Here is a 26,386-nt window from a genome sequence, read left to right on the forward strand (position 1 = left end):
ATTCTGTCATCATCATTTCGGTGAGCTGCAGTGTAATAGTAATTTATGTTCATGATTTGGTAGTATTGAAAAATCCCCCACATGTCCTTTAGTTATCAAAGAAAGATAGAATATCATTTGATACAGTGTTTTTGTTTTTTTCAACTTGAAAGCAGTCAGTGTTAATTAGGGGCTTCCCTGGTGGCTCAGCAGTAAAGAATCTGCCCACAAAGTAGGAAACCTGGAAGATGTGGGTTCAGTACCTGGGTCAGGAAGAGTCCCTGGAGGAATGCCAAGTAGACTACTTTTGCTGAATTGTTTTTTAAGTAAAGGTAATATTATCTTGAGGCTTCCCTTGTAGCTCAGTTGGTAAAGAATCTGCCTGCAATGCAGGAGACCTGGGTTCGATTCCTGGGTCAGAAAGATCTCCTAGAGAGGGAAATGGCAACCCACTCCAGTATTCTTTCCTGGAGAATCCCATGGACAGAGGAGCCTGGTGGGCTGTAGCCCATGGGGTTGCAAAGAGGCAGAGGACACAACCGAGTGACTGAGCACAGTGTTTACTACCCGAGCAAATTACAAAAATAATCATGGTAGATACCTTAGTTCATCCTTGTAATAAGCCTGTTGATCTGGTCTTCCCTGTTGTCGGCATTTCCACTTTCTGCAAAATGGGTGGTCTTTTTCTTCATTCCACCTTGTGGAGAAGACAGTTTGAAGGGCCACAGGAAGTTGTTTCCTTCTTTGAAACAGTTTCCAACAGTACAGATCTCATGAGTCAGATCCTCCATGCAGAAGATGCCATATTTACCAAGAGATCGAGCAATCAACTTGTTACCCATCAGGGCAATTTGCTTCTTGTTGATTTTGCCATAGCCGTGCTTGCAGATCAGTTCATTTACGGACTTTAGATTTGGGTACCCCAAAACAATGTATGGTTCCACAGTTCCCAGCATGTTAACTGAAGTCTTGGTGAGCTTCACAAAGGTGCCACTGAAGATCTGTGAAAGGCGAAGAAGCTAAAACACTTTCAAACATTTGTGCTCACACCATCGACACCTCTGACCCTGATGACAAATGCCTATTTAGGTTCCGCGGTGCATAGACTGATGACTTTTTCTGCCACCATAGTCAGCTGAATTTCAGTTCTTCACATCTGCCTGTATTCCTTGTGATAGTGCTTGGCTTTTTCGTAGATAAACTTCCTCCTTGCCTTTTGAAGCTTCTTTTGGGCAAGCTTCTTCCTCAGGCACCTGCTCTTAAATTCTGCAAAATTCTTTCACTTTTTCTTAAGGGTTTTTGGCACAGCAGCAACCATTTTTTTCTTTTCTTCTGGCACCCTTCATGGTTCCAGCTGGGAAAGAGGTTTGCTACAGTGCTGTCTTTTTTTTTTTTTTAAACTTTGATGTAGTTTTAATGGTGAGTTATTTTATGACCCTTGGAGTCTTAAAAATTTGTTAAATCACATATGGTCTAGAAATGAATTCTCTTAATCAGGAAATATAATAAACAAGAAAAATCCATCCTCTAAGCTTGCACTCTAACATAAATTTTTAAAACTTTATTTTTCACTTTGGAGGATAATTACTTTACAATGTTGTATTTGTTTCTGTTGTACAGCATCGTGGATCAGCCACGAGTATACACATGTCCCCTCCCTCCTGAACCTCCCTCCCACCACCCATCATCTTACCCCTCTAGGTTGTCGCAGAACACTGGATTGAGCTCCCCCTGTGTTATATAGCAATTTCCCATTAGCTATCTATTAATGTATATTCTACACACACACACATACACAAGCTCAGATGGTAAAAGAATCTGCCTGCAATGCAGGAGACCCGAGTTTGATCCCTGGGTAGGGAAGATCCCCTGGAGAAGGAAATGGCAACTTGCTCCAATATTCTCGCCTGAAGAATCCCATGGACAGTACAGTCATAAAGAGTCTGACACGACTGAGCAACTAACACTTTCAATGTATATTCTAATGGAAAAACTTGAATAAAGGAAGTGTGGACAGGGCAAACCATTTCCTCTTTTTATAAACCTTGAACTGATATGCCCTTCACCAATTACGTAGGGTCCCTTGGGGCTCAGAACTTTCCACAACCGTTTCGGTCTCTATGGCGATGCATGACAGCTGAAGCCGAGCCCAGGTGTTAAGGCGACGGCAGGCTCTGGATGAGCTTGGGAAGAAAGTCTGGCCGCAGAAGCCACGGAGGGTCGATCCTGAGCCTTTTGGACGGACCGCTCCGCCTTGCCAGGAGTCTGCAGAGCCGCCTGGTCATGCCTGTCCTAACCTCCCCACTCGCCAGAGGAGCCGGCTCGGCACACCCCCAGGGGTAGCTCTGGAGGCGCAGATGCGCCTGAGGACCTCCCTTGGGACCCTACTTCCGCTGATGTTTAAACTTCACCCTTCTGGCGCCCTCAGAGGCTATGAATCTGTTGCAAGGAGTCCATTTTGCCTAGGCCCCTGGTCTCATGCAGCCGTTCAGCATCCCTGTTCAAATTACCCTCCAGGGCGGCCGGAGATGCCAGGGGAGGTAAGTCACCCCCAGAATCTCTCAGCCTTCATGGGCATCTCACTGAACAACTGGTTAGAAGGAGAGCAGCCCAAGGAGTTCGGGGGTTGAGTCTGGTCTTTATCCTCAGAGGGTGTCCACTTGTCATGCCTCCCGAGGGAGCCTCGAGGCTTCCCCAGCAGCGCTATCATAGGGTGCATCCTTCCTTGTCGGCTTCCTCCTCTAGATGGCAAGTTTTTGGAGGCTAGGACTCTAGCCTCCCTGGCTCTGCAGCAGTAGAACTCTGCCCAGCACACAGTTGGTGCTCAACAAATGTCTGTCAGTTGAATGAAGTTACTATCAGCATTGGTTTCGTTGGTGAAAACTGCTTGGATCTTGGCGTCACAGCCTGGGTTCAAATCCAGCTCGCTTAAATGGCTATCTGACTGTGGGCAAGTCACCTCACCTCTCTCTACCCCATCCCCTTGTCTGCTGATGGAGGTAGTGATGGTCTCTGCATGCCTTAGTGTAAAAGCCAGTGCTACTTTCTATACTGTACCATTTTACATTTCAGCTGCTGTTATTAACCACCCACCTCTACTATCTAAGGGGGAAGTGAGACCGGTTATCTTGAGGACCTCTTTCCTCCCCAGGGGAATGCAAAGCAGAGGTGCTGTACATCTGCCTGCCCCCAGGAGTGAAGCAGTAGGGCACTGAAGTGGGCACCCACCTGGAGAGAGGAGCAATGCCAGAGGGTGTTGAGGAATGAGATATTAAGGCTTGCCAGCTTACTCCTGAGAGGGTCCATTTCGTAGCTATGTTTGCTCACTGTATCTGGAAACCTGGGTGGTTTGTTAGCAGCTTGAGTGGAGCTGGGAGCTGAGAAATTGGAAACAGTATAAAGATCATAATGGTCATCACATCGCTCACTCCCATCTTCTCTAACTACACTCATGCACCTTTGAGAGAGAGAATGCAGGAAAGGAGAGAGAGGGGTTTGGATGGAGGTCGGGGCTGGAGGAGGAAGAAACAAACAGAAGAAAGAGACTGAGGCAAAAACACTTCTCTCTTACAAATGAACTAATGCTTTTGTGAGAAGACAATTAAAGTGAATCATTGTATGGCAGAAGATCAAATGACTAACATGCAAGGGAACAAGTTCTAATGCCCCATTCATAACACAGTTAACTAGCAGTTAGAGCCGTTGTGTTCTCCCCAGAGCAATACAGTGTCCCATTTCCACTTCTGATATGCACAATTGGATCACCCATCTTGCCTCATGGTGAACGTCACAGACCGTATTGACTTTCCTCAACCTCCTTTGCTGTTTCAAAAGAAGTTGTTATATAGATTTGTAATTTAAAAAAAAAATAGAAGGGTAAAAATAATTACCCACATCTCTGCAACGCAAATTATAAGGAAATGTTAATTTAACATACCCAGTGCTTAAAATTACATATATATGTGAGATGAGTGTCAGCAGAGCTATCAAGCCCTGATGAACCTCAGCATCCTTCTAAGGAACATTCTGCCCAAGAAACTGTTGGAGGGAGAGGCTGCTGGCTTTCTCAGGGATCACATCCAGATGAACATGTTCAAGCTCTTTGAGTTTGCCTCAGGCTAAGTCAGAAAGCACCCATAGCAAATGTGGTAGTTCAGGCAGGTGGGAAAGTCAGTTCTGAAATCAGAGGAGCAACAGGAAGGGGTGGGTACTTCCATGACTGTGAATAAAATCCCCCAGGTACGCACATTGGTTAGAAGTGAAGATTATTGCTGGCAAAAAGGAATAAAAATGCTATTCACTCATCTTATTGGCTGAAGAGCAAAATTAGATCACTCTTAAGCACTTTGAAGTCCTTGGATGAAAGGTACTTGTAAATACCACAAACTTAATTACAGAACTGTTTATGGCCTGGGGAAACTGGAAATAGTTTAATATCCAACAATAGAGAAATGGTTAAGGAAATTATGGTGTATCCGATTAATGGAATATTATGTACCCAGCAGAAGGGTTACGAAGAATTGCTGCCAACATGGGAAAGTGGTTATTATGTTAAGTGAAAAAGACAAGCTTAAAAAAAGAACCCACTATATCCAGTATGATCTCACTCTATTCATTTTTTAAATTAATTAGTTTGTTGGCTTTGCCATGCTTCCTGAAGGATCCTAGTTCCCCAGTGAGAGATCCAGCCTGCACCCCTGCATTGGGAGTGCAGACCTAACCACAGGACCACCACGAAGTTGCTGCTCTCATTCTGTTTAAACAATATAGACAAAGGGAATAACCCAGTAAGTGAACAGTCATTGTCATCACCTTTATCATTATTTTAATTAAAAAATTTAAATATTGAAATTTTATTATTATTTTGTGAGGTTAGTGTCTTTACTCACCTGTTTACCCTGTAATTGCTCTTCATTTTTGACTAACTCTCGGCTCTTAGACTGGATTGTTTTCTCTCTGCCTGAAGTAACTGCTTCACCTTTTTCTTTACTGGGGGTCTGTTGATGGCAAACTCAGCTTTGTGTGTATCTGAAATGCCTTGATTTCTTACTTAACTCTTGTGAGATATTTGCTGGGTACAGAGTTCTGTTTTTTCTCAGCATAAAGGCAGTATTCCTGGCTTCTGTTCTTATAGAGAAGTAAGTGCTCCGCTGAATTGTCATTCCTTTGAAGTTAATCTTTTTCTCTGGCTGTTTTTAAGAATTTCTCTTGTTTCTGTGCAAAGTATCTGTGATGTATGTAGGTGTGGGTTTCATTTTATTTTATCCCACTTGGCTTCTGGAATCTGTGGACTGGGCCTTCATCATTTCTTTAATATTATTGTCTTTAAAAAATATTACTTAGCCTTTTCTCTCTTTTTTTTTTTTCTGGAATTCTGACTAGACTTTATGCTAGACCCATTCTGTCTATCTTCTGTGCTTCTTAACCTTTCTTCAGCATTTTCCATTAAAGAAATCTCTGTATTATATACTTTAGCTATTTTGCAGATCAAACTGTTTACTAATTATCTTTTCAGATGTATCTAAATTACTGTTAAATCTATCCACTAATTTTTTTATTGAAGTATAATTGATTTACAATGTTTTAGGTATATAGCAAAGTGATTCAGTTATATATATACACACACACACACACATATGGGCTTCCTAGGTGGCAGAGTGGTAACGAATCTGCCTGTCTTTATAGGAGATGTAGGAGACAAGGGTTCACTCCCTGGGTCAGGAAGATTCCCTGGAGTAGGAAATGGCAACCCACTCCAGTATTCTTGCCTGGAAAATTCTTTGGATAGAGGAGCCTGGTGAGCTACAGTTCATGGGGTCACAAAGAGTTGGACATGACTGAGCACGCACACATATATGTATAATATGTATATATATATTTTCAGATTCTTTTCCACTGTAAGTTATTACAAGATATTGAATATAGTTCCCTGTGCTATACAGTAGGTCCTTGTTATACATTGAATTTTTATATCAATTCTTTTTCATTTCTAGAAATTCTACTTGTTTCTTTTTAATACTGTCTTGGTCATGTTTTAGAGTCTCTTACTCCTTCTGATATCCACCCCCTCCTTTATTTTTTCAAACATATTTTAGATATATTTTTATATACTGTCCAATATCAGAAGGTTTTTTGGGGATCTGACTCTGTTGTGTATTTTTCTCACTCCAAGGCCCTAATTTTGTGTTTTATGACTTTGGAATGAGAGCACACACTCCTTGAAACTTTGTAGGATTCCCTAGAGACCTAGGTCGGAGGAGAGCTCCTCCAGAGAAGTTACACACTGGCTCCGGCCTGCTGCCAGAGGGCACCAACTACTTGAGAGAAGACTGAATGAAATTCTCAGCTTGAGGTTTCTGGATTTCCCAAATCGTGTGATTTCTGGCCATAAACTCTCTTGAGGCTCTCCTGAAGGTTGTGACGCCTCAGGGGAGACTGCAGTTTTCCTCCTGTGTGCAGTGTCTGGGTTTGAGAAAGGCTCTTTCCTGGCAGTCTCCTAGGGAGTTGTGTATGGACGGTGGGTACTTGCCATTCCACCTCACACTGAGTATGAGGTCTTTTGGATGCCAGCTCTAGCTGAAAGCGTTAACTCCCATACCCTGGATGGGCTCTGGGCATTGTCTCCTGTCCCTGTGTCCTTCCCACAAACCATGAGACTGAATCTCAGGGTCACCAAGTTCTGCAAATGCTCTCAAGGTCAACTTGTGCTCCAGTCCACTTTCTCCTCTGGGTTCTTATTTTCACATAGTTTTTGTCCTTTGCATATTTCAAACTTTTTTTTCTAAGCTTTGGCCAGGATTTTTATTATTTACAGTTAAAGTGGTATCTAGTTTATTTTACTAGAGAAATAGAAGATTGTTGTTATTGTTATAATAGTAAAATATAGCTGTATTTTAATTTTTAGCAATTTTTGTTTATTATCTTTCCTACCATATATGAAATAATTTCTTCACAAGGTGTCTTTGAGGTTTTCAGCTTTTCATAAAGCCTTTAAACAAAGTGGACAGAAATATTAGAAAGAATAGTCTATTATACTACTAGGTCTTATTCCCCGGTTATGTCAGTTTTGTATATCACAGGTATAATTGGGTATGTTAAATCAATAGGTCAGAAATGGCCAGAGAGGCTTCATAATAAGCCTCTCCATGCATGGATTCCACAGATATCTGACAATAAGCCTCTGGAGATTTTACAATATAGAGCAACTAAAGCCCAGTTTCAGAACATGAGGGAAATGCTGGGTGTTGGGTATTGGGAACCTGGTGGTTTAATCACTAAGTTGTATCTGACCCTTTGTGACCCCATGGACTGTGGCCTGCCAGGCCCCTCTGTCCATGGGATTCCCCAGGCAAGAATACTATAGTAGGTTGCCATTTCCTTCTCCAGGGGATCTTCCCGACCCAGGGATTCCAACCATTGTTTCTTGTGTCTCCTGCAGGGGCAGGTGGGTTCTTTACTAATGGGAACCTGGAAAATAGCCAAACCTTCCTTTAGGGCTAAAACTCTTAATCAAATGAACATATCTGTTGAGAAACTATAAAATATGCTGGCTCAGATGTCATTAAATTTCCCCACACTGCCCATTCTCTGAAGGTGGGATAATAGATAGAGGGTGAGTAAAATATCAAAGGAGACCAAAAATCCCAAACCAGGGCTTTGATTTCCAAAGCAGTGTAACGATAGAATTGTCATCTCCTGAAGGTAGGGCCTCCCAGAGCAGGCCCCCGGAACAAACTGGATTGCCCCACATCCCCCTCACTCACACTCTTTCGGCTGAGCTACGAGGCTTACAGGAACAGAGTCCCCCAACCATGGATTGAACCCACTCCCTCAGCAGTGAAAGCACACGGTCCTAACCACTGGGCCACCAGGGAATCCCCCCCAGTCTCACTCTCTTGTCTGAAGATATTGCCAGGAGAAAGGGAATTAGGGAGAGAAAGGAGGAAGGATGGAAGATAAGGTATAAAATACGCTTTCAGAAGACAACAGCTAGCAATTCTCTCTACAGGGTTTTTGCTTCACTTCAAAATTTTAGTAAGCTTTTTACACAGCTTGATGGAGCCTGCGTTTTTACCATTATGGCTGCATTTATTTGGCTTAAGATTTCGTTAAGCTTCTTAAAATGGAAATACCTCTGGGGCAGAAATGCCTGCTGAGCACGGAGCAGTGACAGTGACCGCAGGCAGTGGTGGGACTGTGGAGGATTGGAGAAGACAGCCCTGTCCCCAGGGGCAGCCTCTGCTCCACTCGCCAGCTGTTCATAGGCAGTTGTGATTTTTTTCAAAAGTAGAAATCTGCATTTGTGTGAGAAATCTCATGATTTTTAAAGTGTTAGCAGCTAATCCCACAATTAAAAAAACACAGGAAAAGCCAAACAAAACACATCTGTGGGCTGGATGCTGTCCATGGGCCACCAGTTGGTGACCTTTGTGTTGGACTTGGTTCACTGGACAGCCCCCTTGTGAAAGAATTTATCACCTCCTCTGCTAAAACAGAGCAGAGAGAGGGAAGAGATGGAGGGCCTTGTTTATGGAGCTGTGTGAAGACAGAGACGAGGTGGGCAAGGGGAGAAGCCACAGCGAGACCCTCACTGTTCTGAGCAGACTGGGCCCCTGGCCAGAAAGCCCTGGATGTGCTGTCTTCCTGGCAGCTGGACATGAAAGAGCAAGTCAGATCCTCCTTCAGGATGCTGTTAATTCCAAATGGGAGCCTGCAGAGTCATTCTTCCCATATGGAATTCATAAAGGAATGTAAAAAATATTTTCTGGGGGAATATACAATATCCCTGAGAGATAAGTAAGTTCACATGAAAGCTACTTACAGGTGATTCTTTCCTAGTCATTAGGTAAACAGATCTCTAAAGACTTTACCCAGGCAACATTCCTTGGTCTTGTTATTAAAAAATATATATATAACATGCCATTTTAGCTTGTTTAAGATGGACTGAGCTCTGAATGTAAGATCTCACTGTGTTGCATCGAGTCTGCCCACACCCTCAGGTGAACAGCAGAGGGGATCATCCCTTCACCATGGGTTGGTAAATGTCCCACTTTTTTTCTTCCAACATTTGTCAAGAAAAAAGAAAAAAGCTTTATGTTTGAAATATGACGAATGGCATGTATCTAAAGTGTACCACTTGGTAAGTTTTGACATATGTGTGTAACCATCACCCAGTCAAGATGAGAAACATACCCACCACCTACAACCATGAAGTCTCCTTGTGCCCCTTAGCATGTCCCCATGCTGCTTGCATGCTAAGTCGCTTCAGTTGTATCTGACTCTTTGCGACCTACAGACTGTAGCCCACCAGGCTCCTCTGTCCATGGGATTCTCCAGGCAAGAATACTGGAGTGGGTTGCCATTTCCTCCTCCAGGGCATCTTGCCAACCCAGGGATTGAACCCGCGTCTCCTGCGGCTCCTACATTGCAGGCAGATTCTTTACCACTGAGCCACGGGGGAAGCCCATCGCATGTCCTCCAACCCCCAGGTAACCACTTAATCTGCTTTCTGTCACTAAAGGTAAGTTTGCATCTTCTAAAATTTTGCTGGAATGGAATTATACATTGTGGCCTCTTTCATTTGCTCAGCATTTTTCACTCAGTGTAATTATTCTGAGGTCCACTATGAGTACTGTGTTTATCAGTTCTGTTGCTGCATAGTACTCCATTATAGAAATGTAAGAATTTATACTTACTGATGAAAGTACATCATATATTTGGGTTGTTTTCAGTTTTGGGCTCCTTACAGCTAGGGTGCCAAGAACATCTGTGTACAAGTCTTTGTATGATCGTGTGCTTACATTCTGCTTGGTAAATAAATACCTAGAAATGGAACACCTCGGTCATATGGCCCCCTATATATTTAACTTTTTTAGGACATACCAGCTGTTTTCCAAAGTGGTTATACCGTTTTATAGTCCCATCAGCAGTGCAGGAGAGTTCCAGTTCCTTATATCATCTCCAATACTTGATACAGTCTGTTATTTTGGTTTAACCCATTCTAGTGGGGATGATGTGGTATGTTGGTGTAGTTTTAATGTACAAGTTTCTAACGTGATCTTCTTATGTGCTTATTTGCTATGTATATACCTTCTCTGAAGTGGCTGTTGAGACTGTTAACCATGTTGTGTGGCATTATTGAATCTGAGAGTTCTTTATGTGTTCTGGATTAAAGACTTTTATCAGATATATGATTTGCCAATATTGTCTTCCAGTCTGGTCTTGTTTTTCATTCTTTAAACAGTGTTTTATTGAAGAGCAGAAACTTTAATGAAGTCCAGTTTACCAGTTTGTTCTCTTTGTGCCTGTGTGTCAGATTGTGCCTGTGTGTTGTATCTAAGAAATATTTGCCTACACCAAGGTCATAAAGGATTTCTATTATGCTTTCTTCCGGAAGTGTCAGAATTTAAACTTAGGCTTTTAGAAACAAATACTGTTTATTTAATTTTAAAAATTGAAGTATAATTGACCTACAACACTATGCTGGTTCCAGGTGTGCAACGCAGTGATTCAACATTTCTATATCATGCAAAATAATCACTACTGTTCCCAACTGTTTATGAGAACTGGGGTCCCAATTTATTGAAATATCTCCTTCCCTGTTCCCACGAAGGCCAGCCTTTTCTACCTCAGGGACGAGGAGAAACACAGACCGCAATGCTCGAGACCCACCAGACGTGCACAGGAAGCTGCCATCCAGTGCTGGAGAGGACCGGGCCATGCTGCTAGGGTTTGCAATGATGGGTTTCTCTGTCCTAATGTTCTTCGTGCTTGGAGTAACCATCCTGAAGCCCTTCTTGCTCGGGTGAGAACAGAGAGAGGAGACATAACATTCATCCTAGGTGTAGGCACAGTGGTAGAGGAGGAGAGGGCACTGGCTTTGCTTTCTCCAGAAGCCCTGTTCCTCTCAGTGCTTGGAGGCAGCTGGGTGTAGAGGAAGGGGGCGGTGAGAAAGTGAAAGATATTCCTTTGCTGCTCCCCTCCTCCAGTCTCCAAAGTCTTTCAATAGGGGGTCTACATATTCGATATCCCTGCAGGTAATACATTCTTTAATACACTAACATCCTAGGGAAGGAGATGAGCATGACTTTCTGCATGAACATAAAATTTTTTGAGTCTGAGGTTTTGAGTTTGGTAATATCTACCTGGCACATAGTAGTCGCTCAATAAATACTATTTTCTTCTTTTGAAGTAGTCTCCTTATTAAACACATGTGATAAGTTGCTATTAACTTAAATATATACTGTATATCAAGTATATATTTTATCCCTATATAAACTTACAGCAAGTCCATGAAGGAAACATTATTAGTTTGATTTTCACTTTATGAATGAGGAATCTCAGGCTCAGAAGGGTCAAGGAAAATACCCAAGGTTAATACCACCACAAAGTCTTCAGGGGCAGGACATTTGTCTACCCCTTCTCACTGTATCTATGACATTCTATGTGTGTGGTGTGTGTGCAAATCCTCAAGGAATGTTTTCCAAGTAATATTTTAAAAAATAATTGTTATTTATGTATTTGGGGCTATGCTGGGTCTTTTTTGCCGCACGGACTTTTCTTCAGTTGTGGCAAGTGGGGCTACTCTTCAGCTGTGGTGTACGGGCTTTTCACTGCTGTGACTTCTCTCCTTGTGGGGCACCGGCTCTGGGGCACCCAGGGTTCAGTAATTGTGGCACGTGGGCTCAGTAGTTGCGGCTCCTGGGCTCTAGAGCACAAGCTCAGTAGTTCTGGTGCAGGGGGTTAGTTGCTCCGAGGCATGTGTAATCTTCCTGGATCAGGGATAGAACCTGTGTTTCCAGCATTGGAAGGCAGATTCTTTACCACTGAGCCACCAGGAAGCCAAGTAAGCTTTAGTTCAGTACAACACTTATTGAGCCTCTACTATGTGAGAGGCATTGTGCTTTCTGCTTTGAGGAACATAAAGATGCAGAGAATATGTTTCTTGACCTTAAGGAATTCACTAATGTTAAAATATGGCAAGTTATCTAATGGGATTCCTCATATGATTTGCACTTGCCTCTTAGAGAGGGTAAATGGAATGGCTAAGTTGCCTAAGAGCCCTGTGGCTGGACTCCTTCCAAAGGCACATTTTCACCAGGACAAGCCAGTGGGCAGATCTTGAGTTGATGAGGCAGAAAGAAATGGTAAGATTTCTGAGTGTGAATTTTTGTGGTTATAGTATTTAGGCTAATATTGCTAAAAAGTATGTTTCCCCAAACACCTTAAATACTGTTAAATTCACGGATTTCTGGGCCTCAAGTCGGACCAACTGAATCCAAATCCCTGGAAGTCATAGAACCCATGTTTTAACAAATTCCTCATTTTAACAAACCCATTCAGGTGATTCTGAAATTCGAAAATCATTGATCTACAGTGAGAAATACGCCAGGAGGGTCATAACTGAGATGGAACTTGGTACCTTGCTGCCGTTTATCCCATTGCAAGTTTCTCTGTGCTCCTGAATCGCTAAATGCCTTCTATGATGCGTCCTACGTTGCTTTCAAATAGACAGGTGCCTTGGGTTATCACATTAGAAGTACAGGACTAAATTTTCTAGGGTTGAAAATCATTTATTTACTTTTCCAAATGGAAGCACTCAGAGAGAAGAATCGAACTGCACTATCATTCATGCGTATGTCATGGACCACTGGATGGACTGTGCATTTTCCTGTGGGATGGACTGCCGAGGTCAGGGCAAGTACCCGTGTCTCCAAGTGTTTGTGAACCTCACCCATTCAGGTCAGAAAGTGCTCCTACATTATAATGAAGAGGCTGTCCAGATAAATTCCCAGGTAGTGTAAATTTCATGTGTGAAAGTGTTCTAATTACAGCAACCTTTCCATGGCAGACTGTCCCTAGCAAGGTGCAGTACCTAGGGCCATCTCTAGATAAAGCTGTTTTCTTCCAGTGAATGTATCAATAGTGACCCAATCAGGATAAATGAAGCTAAAAGCATTCTTGGAGGAGAAATGGGGTATACAGAAAAGAGAGTTCATGTTGGTGTCTGGAATTTAGACTTGAGACAGTGAACAAAATTATTTGTAAGTAGTCTTAACTTATTGTTGGGAGATCCCATTCCTCATATCAAAAATGTTAAAATGAACATACAGCCCACCTTAAATCAAACAGTAATTCTTATCAAAGAAATTTAAAGATTGTCCTTTAAAGGATACTCAACAGGTTCATGGGAGAAGGCAATGGCACCCCACTTCAGTACTCTTGCCTGGAAAATCCCATGGACGGAGGAGCCTGGTAGGGTGCAGTCCATGGGGTCGCACAGAGTCAGACCCAACTGAAGTGACTTAGCAGCAGCAGCAACAGGTTCATATGATTTAGAGAGTACATTTTCACCTAACTATAAAAAGTTGACTTAAATTAGTTGACATTTTACACTTTGTATTTACTAAAACACTCATTTCAATCTGGTGATTTCTGTTTTGGATGCCATAACCTTTAAGGTCTCAAATGTTTTTGTAGGCCGATGGCAGAGTGTCTTGGGTGCTTAGTGGATATGGTAATAAACCTCAGTGTCTTTATTCCCACATCTTTGTTTAGTGCTCAGAAATGGCCAGTTCACTATTTGCCCTCCTGGTACCCCTTCACCATGAGCTATGTAATGGGTCTTATCACCTTCAGAGATTAAAACTCTTAATAGCTTCAGTTGTGAAGTGATTTCAGAATTAAAACTTTAAAGCATTTGATTTCAGAGCCAGCGCCCTCATTTTTCTTCCTCCTCCATATTCCTAGTGCTTCTACACACCTAAGTGCCACCGGAATAGAAATTATTTGCTCAGTGGTGCTCTGGACATAAAGGAATTCTTCGATGACAAAAATGGGACCCCGTTTTCCAGACGGCCAATCCGAAGACGTCATTCTCATAAAAAAATACAACCAGATGATGATCTTCCACTGTTTATTCTGGCCTTCGCTGACCCTGCTGGGTGGTGTCCTGATAGTTGGCATGGTGAGATTAACACAGTACCTGTCCTTCTTGTGTGAAAAGCACAGCACTGCATTCAGAGATGAGGTAAGTGGCAAAGTTCTTTACATGGCACAGCATCAATTCAAAGTGTGGCATGTTGGGAGGAGCAAAGGAAGGAGCAGAGAAACCTTAAGACGGTGGCCAAATTCAAGTCCTGGCCTTCAGATACCTGCAGGGTCTGCACTTGAGGACCTGATCATGCCTAAACTCAAACTAACGGTGTAGAAACAAAGCATGGTTATTTCATGTGGGAAAGAAAAAAGTTAAAAAGTCTCATTGTATATTCTATTCTATAAATAAATACAAATCCACCATCTTTTTTATTCCAAATCTCTCCCCATGAGCCAGGGAAGCACCTTTTGTTTCCACAGGGTAAAAGGCGCTCACGGTCATTGTGCTTCATCTAGTATCAGCCCCTGCTAGAACCTGTCACTGTCAAAATAAGTGATGCAAGTTTCCAACCTGCTGAGCACGGAACAGGCAGTCTAGTTCCATGGAATGCAGTGTACGTCAAAACACTTGTCAAAAAAGTCTTAGTGAAGAGCAGTTCATACACTACAGGAAGATAATAATCTGGTAATTTCAGAAAACACGGACCTACCATTTTACCTCATCACCCATGAGAAAAGAGGAAAGCTGCTGCCTGGGAAATTCACTAAGCTTAGTGTTATCTGTACTTAACCTTGCTATGTACCATGTGATTTTTCTTTTAGTAACATTTCTTTCTAGTTAATTATGCTTCCCATAAGTTCATTTTGCTCTTTGTGTACACTCTGAAGGGAGTGGGAGAGGTGGCTAGAAATGTTATCAAGTTAGGGAGAAGCTGTACCGGATAGAATTTAACATTCATCTCAGATAATCCGCATCATAGAAAAGTCCCACGTGGATAGTCAACAATTGTCCATACTTTAATTAATGAATCAACCATGGTTATGAAATAGTATCACAAGACTCTCCCAACAAGTGCTTTTCAGATTAAGATGAATATGAGTTGAAAACAGACTTCATTTTGAAAACCAATGTTCCTCAAAGTATCTTTACAATTTTACTAAAAAATCTTACATCATGGACAATAAAAAGCATGACTTTTGAAGCAACTCTGATACGTAGATGTAATCAAAACAAACTTTGATTCTAAGCCAATTTAATGCCTTTTCGCAATAATTGCAAATCACACATTATTAAACAAACTGAATAACAGAGCAATATTGACTTGACCAGCAGTGAACAATTTGGGTATTTTCTCCTCCTTCTAGTGTGGAATAGTGGAGAGAACATGTGTCTCAGAGTATGATTTTTAAAACATTTGTAGGCCATAGTTAGAGCTTTTTAGATAGGTGTCCTTGGGCAAGTCAGTTGAACTGAGCCACTCTTCTCATCTGTAAGATGGGGATGGGTCTTTTCTTTCATGAGGTTATTTTTAGGGAAGAAAAAAGTCAAAGTGTGTAAAACACTTAGGTTGGTTTCTGGTACCTAGTAGATAGATAACAAAACTTTTGCTAAGTTTCAATTTTTAGTTAGCCTTATTCCTCTTCTGGGTATATACCCAAAGGAAATGAAATCAGTACCTTCAAGAAATACCTGTACTCTCATGTTCACTGCAGCACTATTCACAACAGCCAAGATATGGAACAACCTAAGTGTCCATCGACGGATGAATAAATTGTGAGATACATATGTGTGTGTGTGTAAACATACATACAATGGAATATTTTTCATCCTGAAAAACGGAGATCCTGACATTTACAACAACATGGATGAACCTGGAGGGCATCATGCTAACAATCATTCAGACACCGAAAGGAAAACACTGCATTTCACTTATATGTGGAATCTAAGAGAGTCAAATACACAAAAAGCAGAGAGCAGAATGCTGGTTACCAGAGGCGGGATGGGGAAAATAGGGCAGACATTGGTTAAAGTGTACAAACTTCATTATGAGATGAATGAATCCCATGATCTAATGTACAACATACTGACTATAGTTAATAATACTGCATTGAGTACCAGAAGTTTGCTAAGAGAAGAGTTTAGGTGCTCTCATCACACACACACACACACACACACACACACACACACACACACACACACACACACACACGTAACTATGTGAGTGACACATTAACTAGCTTGACTGAGTTTAGGTGCTCTCATCACACACACACACACACACACACACGTTAACTATGTGAGTGACACATTAACTAGCTTGACTATAGTAATCATTTCACTATGTATATGTATATCAAATCACCAAATTGTAAACCTTAAGTATGTACAGTTCTTATTAAAAATAAAATAATTCAACAAGCCTTGGTACCTTTTGTTGGACAGCTGGAACAGGGGCTGGGGTAAGGAGCTGCAGGAGCCGATTCCTCCCCACTTTTTCTTGGCTAAGTATGATATGTATCTAGAGTTCAGAATATGCTATTTAGAAGGCTATAGTAGATTATTTTGTATGCCAAAGACTTCCTTGTAATAAAATGTATGTATACATACACTTTTTAAGTCATTCCACAAATTGAGATTCTCTAGATTTCTTAAATTAAGGTCACATATCTATTCCGTTTCTTAGTAAGTTTGACACCCACCTAACAATATGCACTTCTTTGGATTTTTCTCCTAACAAATTAAAAACAATCGAAAACCTAAAGCATATGAAAGTGTGAAACCTGAAGTGTTTCAGATACTATAGTTTTCCATTTATATAGTAGCTACTTGGCTCATCTCAGGAAAGAGAGACATTATGCTTGAAGAACAAAGTCAATTTACGTTAACGCAAATCATTTGGCAAATGAAAATTTTATCAATTATTTGCTGTGAATTGCTTAGAAGCACTAAATATCAATGCCCATGTGCATTACTGGTCCAAGAAAAGCCCAGACTTACCTTTTGCAAGGTTTATGATAGCTGAATGCAAAACCAGTTTGCTTCCAGACGAACTTCACTTTTAGGTTCTGGTCATCAACTGACTTGGGAAAAAGTCTGTCCACACACACAGACACATTCATACATGTATGTGTACACATGTAATCTCTGCTTAAAATACAAGCATATAATTCTTCATGTTTAAAGGAAGTTAATATTTAAACTGATATTTCTCCAATATTTATCATGTTACTGCGACAGAAAAATTGGCTTTTAAGGCATAATAGTTTCAGGTTTTCAATCAACTATACTTTGTCATTGTTGATAAGAAAAATTCAGCTAAATTTTGATTATTACCAACAGTGGTTTGCTGTTAAGTACTAAATGGCAAATGTAATTATCACAGTTTTTTGTTCAACATATAGTACACTAAGGATTGTTTGGACACAAGTTAAAGTAATTTTTTTTTTTTTTAATAAACAGCGTGATGTTACAGACTGCAAAGTTAAAGCAGACATTGACAGTTTCTGATGAGCACAAACAGTAAGTGCAGTCACAGGCCAAACTTCTTGCCAGGAAGAGCATGACTGGGACGAGGTCTTAAATTTAGTGACACTGTTATTATTCTATATTCTCAGTACAGTAACACATGCACTTGCTGTGTCAAATACTCTTTTTGGGCCATCATTAAAAGAACATTTAAAACATTTTCCTCCTAACTAACGTGATATACTACAGGACTCTAACTCAATGAAAGACAAATATAGATAAATAGATTTGTGACAATAAATGGGGGTAAAGAGGGTGATGGGAGCTCCTTTTTGAAGCTTCCAAAGTCTACACTGGAGGTGTCAGTAGTCTGTGGTGGTGTCACATTCCTAAGATGTTGAAGTGTTATGTTCTAAAAGGATACATTCTTTTAGAGTTTATTCAACGGAAATAAAGTCTTAGGACTGAACCACACTGAAAACATTAACTGCATTTGAAACTTTGGTTCCATAGCCAAAAACATTTCTAGAAATCATGAAGGCCAAGCTCTCCAATAGGAATATATATCTGATAAGAGTTTTTTTCTTACGAAATCAATGGCTAGTGACCACATTTGGAAATCTGCACTAGAATTAAAGAGGTTAGTTTTATTAGATATTCTGAGAAAATAATAGAACAGTGAAGGTTCTGCCTCCTTGCTATCCTAGAAGGATTAACAAAAGTAAGAATCACCAGAAATATACACGGCTCTTAGCATAACCACAGAATTATTATAGTGAGAGATTAAATAATATTTTAGATAGATTCATAAACTTAATGCTAAAAAATGCATTATCCTTCCCATACTTACCAACAGGAGGACTGGAGTCAACTGTTGGTAGTAAAAACCAGCTACCCATTATGCTAATATGTACAGTGGACTGATCTTTTTTCTTTGTTGCTAAAACTCTTAAATGTAGTTGTGTAAAAATTGAGTCATAAGATTTTCTTATGGCTCATAACTATCTCTTCATGCTAACTAGCATGGCTGAAATATGAACATAACTAAAACCAAGCGAAAGGAATGGTGCTGCATTGACAAAAGTGCAAACCCTTACTCAAGTGAAGTTCTTGAATGAAGTAAGCTTGTACAAACTGACACCCCAACTTGGGAAACTCCTGATTGATTCCCAACTCTTCTGAATTTTAGAACCTTGATGTTTACACCTTTTATAAATAATGTCTCTTGACTAGGGTTAGCAAGTACTGTGTATACAAATATAAATGTCTGCAAATTTACACACATCAATTTCACTAACAACAACAAAAAACTAATTTCAAATGCTAAATTCAGGAACCTAGTACCATGAACGTCCTAGCACTGCTGCCTTTTCCAAATGGCTGAAGCAATGATTAAATTTTAACCCAATTTTTTTCTAAATGTATCCAATGCCATTAAAAACAGGACATGCCAACTCTGACTTTATAAATCAACTCTGACTTTATAAATCTAAAATACAGTGCTCTGCAAATTTCTGTAATATCAGAGCGAAAGTATTGAATTGTGACTCATCTACTTTTTTTCCTTATTAACCTTCTGAGGTAGAGTTACCCATCTAATTTTATCAGGACCATAGTTATCTTGAGCTGAACCCTATATTCTTTTCAGGAAGTGAAAATAACTCTTAAGAGAAAAGAAAAAAGGCTTCCCAGGCCATGGTACATAAGATACATTTACAATTTTTAATGTGATAATTAAAAAATAAAAATGGTTTGTCTTTATATTTTAAAAAACAGCCCAGCTGTATTATTCTGTATCACCAAGAATTATTAGCTGAAGATTTTGTCAGTGCTGATTTGTATAGTTCAGCCTTCACAATCCCATCCTTGATGAAGAATTAATTCCCTCATGGTGTGCACAATATACTCTCACAGCTTTCAGCCTTCTTAGTGACCGATCCAAGCAGGACGGATATGAAGAGTGTAACTCATTCAAGCAACTCCTCCTTGTTCTGCCCCCTCCCTTCACATTCCCCTCTTCTCAAAAATATCTGAAGTATGAAAGTTGTTTTTAAATAGTAGAAGCACCACAATCCATTAACACCACATATGGTCTTTAAACTGAAATATTTTAGTGATGCCTTGGACATCAACATCAATTTTTAAGATGGATTCTGAATGTGTGGGTCCAGCCCAGGTCTGCAGTTTGTGCAGATAATAGAAACAAAAGGAATTTATAACATTCAGAAAAAGTTAACTTGCTGTTTAAAATAATGCTGGAAATTACATTCCTTCAAAATGTGGCAAATATGGACTATTGATCAGGATATGAATTAAATGGGTTTATAAATCATTAAGAAACAAATCCAAGTTTATGTACTGTGAAATTTCCATGGTGCCTTTAAAATACATAGGCAGCTCATAAATTTTTTTAAATAAATGCCAAATCACTAGATTTTTGATGAAAAAAGAATACAGATGGACTGTGTTTTACCTATGTGAAAATCACCAATCCATTTAAAATAAAATCCAAGAGGATATATACATTCTAATCAAGTAATTGATTATTTTCCTGATTAATAAGAACTACACTTTACACAAAATACTTTATCAGCAGCTGTTTTCTTCAAAAAACCAATAGTCATAGTTTCACAGTTGAAAAAGTTACACATTAAAATATTTTACAATTCATTATATATTCACCAGGTTCCCATTTCCTAAAGGGCTTGTAATATAAAGCAGATTAGAAGGGAAAACCTCAAAAGTTGATTACTTCGACACTAAGTTTTACAGAGGACACTAAGAACCACAAAAAGCTTAGGTTCTATCATAAAATAGTGACCAAATTCCATTCTTTTTTTAAAAAATCCAATTAGAAACATCTTTTTTAAAAAACCAAATTCTACAACATGATTAACAGATTTCAAATTAACAGCATTCTGAAAGTCTTCAAAATAAATGATTTTATATAGCTGAAAATATGATAAAAAGTTAAAGCATGATTTTCAAATAGTTGATTATTTCTGGCGAGAATGTGTTTAAATTAAGTTTTATTTTCTTTAAACCTATTTTTCTTTTCTCCAAAATAGTCATTAAAGGAAATATTGCTCAATTGACCAAATGAACCTGTCAAGTCAACAGTCAGTTATACCACATTCAATGACAAGGATGGTTGGTCATAGAAACTGGCCAATAGGAACTGATCTCTGATACTGAAGTACCTGGAAGTAGGTATATTATCACTGACTTACTTGAAACATATCCTAGTCATCCCATGTAACATTTAATTCAATTTTTGGTTCCTTGCCTTCTGAGTACTACTTGTCCCCTTTTTCCTTATTTTTAATGTTGTTTGCATAAACTCTGCTTGGATATGTTTGAAATATACTTTGTTTTTAGCTAGTTCACTTAATCCATAGTCTTTATAGAATCTGTCTACATTTCATCCAATGGAATTAATTTGGTTGTAATAACTCTTAAAATTTGGGATAAAATAAGCTATGTGGCTTGTCTTTTAGTAGCAGAGAGGTCCTATGGGAAGGGACTATCTGGACTGATGTGAAAAATGCAAAAATTATATAAACTTTGTACAAGGAAGCTCAAAGGTTTTTTGGCACTCAGTAAAACACAGTTAGTAGTTCTCTGTTAAAATCTCAGTTTCCACCATCAAAACTTCTTTCAGAATTGTATTATTTTACTGAGCGTTCCTGTAATTAATCCCTAATACAGAAAATACTGGGATGTTAGTATGTATTAACTGAATAAATCTAAAAGACAAAAAACATTAATCACAAAGTTTTAACAAGTTTGAAACTTTAGATATCTGCAAAAGAATCTATCTGGTCTCCTGCTTAAAACAGAGTTTAAGTTCTCCTTAACTATTCCAAGACAGTTTAGAGAAGTTTCCCTAATTTTCAAATTAATCTTTCTTATTGGCAATATTATGTACACACTTTAGTGAGGTACCTAAGTCTCCAATAATTATGCCCTTTAAGGGTTCTAAAATAGCCAAATATTAAGAGTATCTGTATTAGAGTCCCTGTTTACTATCCAAGACTTCTACTATAGGTCTGATTTCATAAGTGGATATTTTAAAGTGATGCTGTATACAATATGCACTCTTCATAAAGTTGTACTTCAATAATAAGCCTAGTCTAGAAAACTGTCAGTAAATTATTGCACTTTTTCTGGTGTGGCACCTGGACATTTGCTAAAGCTATTTCCTAGGGCATTAATCATTCATTTCAAATACTCAGTAAAATATCAGATTGTAGAGTGATGACTAGCCTGAGCCCCTACATTCTGGGTTAATGTTTTTCAAAATGTTTAAGAATGTATCTTGTGCTCAAATGCTATTTAATAAAGTTGGAAAGTGAGCCCTGATGACTCGGAAATGGGACATGATCTTAAAATGGTTTAAGGTCCTAATTTTACTAGGGAGATACTGAGTAAATAGCCTTAAAAGGTAAAAAGTTCATGATTTCTGTTCCCCTTATTATAAAGTATTATTCATGAGCATACTTGGGTTGAGGGGTGAAGCAATTAGGAAAATAGTCTAAATTGTGTTAATTTGGCAACTAATTTCATATGATTGAGGCATTCTCAACTATAAAAGAGGATGGAAGATGGGCGATTCAAGTGAACACAGAAGAAAATAAAAGGAAAGAGGAGAACTTTTAAATGTGTTTTCCTTAAGTAGTTATATACTAGTCATTGGTATGAGATAGTGCCTGAACCTTACCCACAGATCAAGAAAAAAGCTGACCATGCTGCTACAAACAATAAAAATTTGGGGTGCAAAACAATGCATGACTATGGGACAGATCATGTAAATAAAGAATATATATTAATGATAGTTTCTATAATATAAATAGCCTTTAATAAAAAAAATAATCTTTTTAATAACATTAATACTCACTTCTATTTTCTGGAAAACATGCATGAAAAATGTATTCAATTCATTGCAAAAGGAGAAAAAAAAGTCAATCTAAGGTGAATACTGTACAATTCTGGAGCAAGAATTATTCCTGCTCATTCTTTCTCTACGATGATTATTTTACTTTGTGGGAGCCCAGAATTTCCCTGGGAAATAAGAATCAGATTCTTGTAAATACTGTCCAGGAAAAAAAAAAAACCACCTCAAAATACCACCTTATAACAGGTCTCATTTGTTACTGCTTCCCAAACTTTGCAGATAAGACCCCAAATCATCAAAAGGTTTGATTTATTAAAAAAGAAAAGTCTCTGTTGAAATCTCAAGAGTCCCTTACACCCCAAGCATTTTTCTTCATCAAACAAGGAGTCAAAAACCCACTTCAAACTATAAATTGAACAGCAATGGAAAAATAAGAAATTTTCATTATTTTCCAATCTTAAAGTAATTTAACATCAAACTCCAGTTTACTTGGACCTAATGCAATAATAGGTTTTGTTGTGTCCATATTTCAAAACAGAAAACATTTGCAAGACAAAAAGAGAACATCATCCTTTTTCCTTCTCCATCATTTCTATATATTTTGGGGTTTTTTTTTTTTGTTTTGTTTTTTAAAAAAAGATACAAACAATCTTTAAAGTTTACCTTTTTGGACTTAAGGCATAACATGAAATTGCGCATTATTCTAAAGCTTAATTTTGAAATGAACTAGTTTAGTGCTATCAAACCCTGTTTGCGTTTACATTATTTAAATTATATAGTATTTTATTTCTGTTCTTGCTGTAAATTCTAATGCTGTTCATGGATTGTGCAATTCCTATGCAATCAGTCTTTGCCTGTTGACAGTTATTAACAGTGCAGTATAGAATCCAGATACTGAGCTTTTAGTTTCTTAGTTATCATTTCAGTTCAAAGCATGCTGCTTAATTGTGTGGAAGATCCAATCCATTTTTGTTGTCCAGCCACCATGATGTGCATCATTCATTTGTTTCATGAAATATTCCAAAGCCTCTTGCTCAGTTTTATCTAAAGCTAGGGTCTTTCGAATGTATGCAATATCATCAAAAGATTGTAGTTCTGGCATTCCAGAGCCAAGCATCATTGAGAAAAGATTTATGAAGAGATTGGCATGCTGCCGAATAGCTAGATAAGCCTTGTAACACATCTCCTGAAACCTACAAGTAATAAGAACAGTTTGGTCAGTATGGAGTAAATCCTGTTAATACCTTCAGGTCTCTGCTCAAATGCACATAGTTATACAGGCCTTCTTAGACAAAACTATAACAGATAGCATTCTTCTCCCTATTCCTCTTACCAACACTTTCTACTCCCTGACCTGACACTAGAATGTGAACTCTATGAGTCCATAAGAAGTTTGTTTATTGCTGTCACCAACCCCCAAAATAATGCCTGGCATATTAGGAATAGAATAAGGATTTATTAAATGTATGAACTGGTCTATACTAAAGCCTTTAGAGTTAGGTTAGGGCCAGGACTGAGCTATACATAAAAGATAATTTTATAAAAGGTTTTTAAAAGTACATTAAGGTTTTCAGATAGACTAATGATACTCCATAAGGTGGTAAGAAGAATTATGAACAAACATGATATTCATGGCTGACTGAATTCCTCACACTGTATGACTAAAAAGTATTCTATGTAGCACACTATACATGATTTGTTAATACAGAGAAGGTGGACTCCAATTTTTAAACAGCAGTAAAGAAAAACTTACTGTACAAAGAAGTTTAAAGATCACTTCCTTTTTAGGCCTTAACTAATTCAGTAAGTTAAACTGGTTTTTCTTTCCATTTCCTTCACAGCATTACACAATAAACACATGAAATATTCAGTTTATGCTACAATGTTAACATAACATATATTATTTTAAATTGCTTGAAAAATATCAATTGCATATTAACAAGAATTCTTTAGCTTGTGCTTTTGATTTCTTCAGCTTACCTCTCAAATTCTCTTGTCTTTGTGCATTCTTGGGCTCCTTTACTAATCACTATTAAGAAATCTTGTGTCAAAACAAACGGCACGCGCTCTCGTTTATAACCAAATTTTTTCTTCTTGTGATCCAAAAAGTGTCCAAAATCTATATGAAACAGCTTCCAAAAATAAGAAATTATGTTAGTTTGACAAATGCAGAAATACAATGTCCCAAATTAGTAAATTTAAGAATGTCAATATATTTAAAAAGAGGAAGCTATTACTTGTCCATCATCTTTAACCATGATATTACTATTGTGACGATCTCCAATTCCCAAGATGAAGGTTGCAACACAATATCCAGCACATGACCGTGTAAACAAATCGATGGCTGCATCATATCTACACAGAAATAAGCATGCGTTAGTATGGAAGTACAGAATGATCCAGTCCAAGCTGGTCAGAGTCTCTAGTGAAGTCTGTATTAAAACAATGAAAACAATCACTGACATTAGGGGAAGGAAGTAATTATGTTCAAAACTCTGATGAACTTTAGGATTCTGAAGTTATCAAAGGTTTCTAAGAAAACTTCTAGATATTCTCTGACCAAAGCATAATTCTTATAGTGAAAAAATACTTAGTGTGACATTAAAATAAAATTTTTGAATCATTTTAACAATGAATTGGGAGTAAAATTTTTCATTTTAATTTTTATTAATTTAATGTTAATTTAACATTAACTTCTAAAAAAAGAATAAGCATTAAGAAAAACAGATTTTAGATTCTTGGATTTCACCAAATTATAAGCAATTCTGATCATTTAAATGCAGTAACCTCAAACATTTCAAAGGCTGAAGATATCTTTTTCCAAAGTAAATACAATTTTTTCTTCTGATCTAACTAGACATATATACAACCATTAAAAATTTTATCAAAAACTTAGATTAACATAGAAGAAAAGGATAATAAACTCACATTTCTCCCTTGTTCTTGTCTTTGAGCCACTGATGGAGTGTGTGGCTGTTGAACTGCAGTGCACCTTTCAGGCCTCCCTTACACTGAATCTGCATTATAGTGTGAGAATTTCTCACCACCTCAATAAGTCCCACACAATCACCAATTGACAGACATCCATAAGGTAACATTCTGAAAAAGGATCAAGACATTTGCAATTAGTTGATGAGATTTTAAAACAGCAAATATTTTATCTTTTTTTTTTTAATGTGAAGATCTAATTGGCTTCATTAGGAGATTCATGAATCAAGTGGCATTCCGTCTAGCAAATAGAAGGGTGCTCCCCAAAACAGCAAGTATTTTAATGGGCTAATAAAGGAATATTCTATGTGCAAATTTGTCAAGTGGGACCCTTACTCCTTTAATCTAGTTTTAATTTTCTTTTATTACAGAATGACAAACATTCCTAGAAAAATCCTCAAATTATCTGCTATCATTTATTGTAACCTTCAACTGTGAAAGCATTTAACTGTACTTAAGCATGAAGATCACTGTGGCAACTCAAAGTTTATAAACATTTATGACTTTAAAAATATGGGTGAACTTAAAGAAGTTTAATGAACATCTAAATGATACCTTAAGGTATCAGTTCTTAAGTTTTTAGTTTCAGGACTCCTTTGAACTCTTAAAAATCATCAAGGATACCAAAGAGCTTTTATTTATGTGGGTTATATCTACTGACACTGGAAATTAAAATTTAAAAATTTCAATATTTGTTAATTCATCTAAAGTAATATTTATATTTCTTTACATAAAAATACTATCTTTTATAGAAGAAAAACCTTAAAAACCAAAACAAACAAAAAACCCTTAGAAGAGTGATATTGTTTCTCATTTTTCAAATTTCTTTAATGTCTGGCTTAATAGCACCGAGGTGGCTTCTCATGTATGCTTTTATATTCAATCTTATGCAAAGTTTTAACTGAAGCATACGAAGAAAATGTGGCCTCACACAGGTATGTAGTTGGAAAAAGGAGTATCGTAGTAGCCTTTTCAGATAATTTTTCTTTTCCACTGTTTTAAAACTTGGTAAGTGATAGTTTCTCAAGTTGCAGTATGGAAAGTGAAACCATATCAGTAAGCTTTTCATACTCTGTAACATGAAGACCCACCCATTTGTTCATCTTGCCTCTGAATGGAACGTTTACCCATACATGACTTAGTAATATCCTATATTATTTGGAAGATAGTTCACTCAGATATGG

General features: G+C 38.2%; 2 protein-coding genes and 1 pseudogene across 2 annotated transcripts in view; 1 reads left to right on the forward strand and 2 right to left on the reverse strand.

The window, feature by feature from the left end:
* Positions 1-581: 581 nt before the first annotated feature.
* On the reverse strand, positions 582-1,734 carry LOC128052738 (60S ribosomal protein L7-like; annotated as a pseudogene).
* A 723-nt stretch (positions 1,735-2,457) lies between these two features.
* On the forward strand, positions 2,458-17,362 carry KCNMB3 (potassium calcium-activated channel subfamily M regulatory beta subunit 3). The gene is made up of 4 exons (XM_052662023.1): positions 2,458-2,519; positions 10,592-10,783; positions 12,575-12,773; positions 17,315-17,362. The coding sequence occupies exons 1-4, from the start codon at positions 2,458-2,460 to the stop codon at positions 17,360-17,362; spliced, it is 501 nt and encodes a 166-aa protein (XP_052517983.1).
* A 4,846-nt stretch (positions 17,363-22,208) lies between these two features.
* PIK3CA (phosphatidylinositol-4,5-bisphosphate 3-kinase catalytic subunit alpha) overlaps positions 22,209-26,386 on the reverse strand; it is an 82,472-nt gene continuing 78,294 nt past the window's right edge. The window contains exons 18-21 of the mRNA XM_052661911.1: positions 25,143-25,313; positions 24,452-24,569; positions 24,195-24,346; positions 22,209-23,407 (exon numbers count right to left, since the gene is read on the reverse strand). Coding sequence (XP_052517871.1) covers positions 23,137-23,407; positions 24,195-24,346; positions 24,452-24,569; positions 25,143-25,313 — 712 coding nt within the window. The 3' untranslated portion in view covers positions 22,209-23,136. The remainder of the gene's footprint in view (positions 23,408-24,194; positions 24,347-24,451; positions 24,570-25,142; positions 25,314-26,386) is intronic.

This window comes from Budorcas taxicolor, chromosome 1 (assembly GCF_023091745.1).
Source record: "Budorcas taxicolor isolate Tak-1 chromosome 1, Takin1.1, whole genome shotgun sequence".
NCBI lineage: Eukaryota > Metazoa > Chordata > Mammalia > Artiodactyla > Bovidae > Budorcas > Budorcas taxicolor.

Coding starts and splice junctions, on each gene's coding strand:
- KCNMB3 (XM_052662023.1), top strand. CDS start 2,458: ATGCAGCCGTTCAGCATCCCTGTTCAAATTACCCTCCAGGGCGGCCGG. Junction 2,520..10,591: donor GGCCGGAGATGCCAGGGGAG/GTAAGTCACCCC, acceptor GTTCCCACGAAG/GCCAGCCTTTTCTACCTCAG. Junction 10,784..12,574: donor CTGAAGCCCTTCTTGCTCGG/GTGAGAACAGAG, acceptor TCCAAATGGAAG/CACTCAGAGAGAAGAATCGA.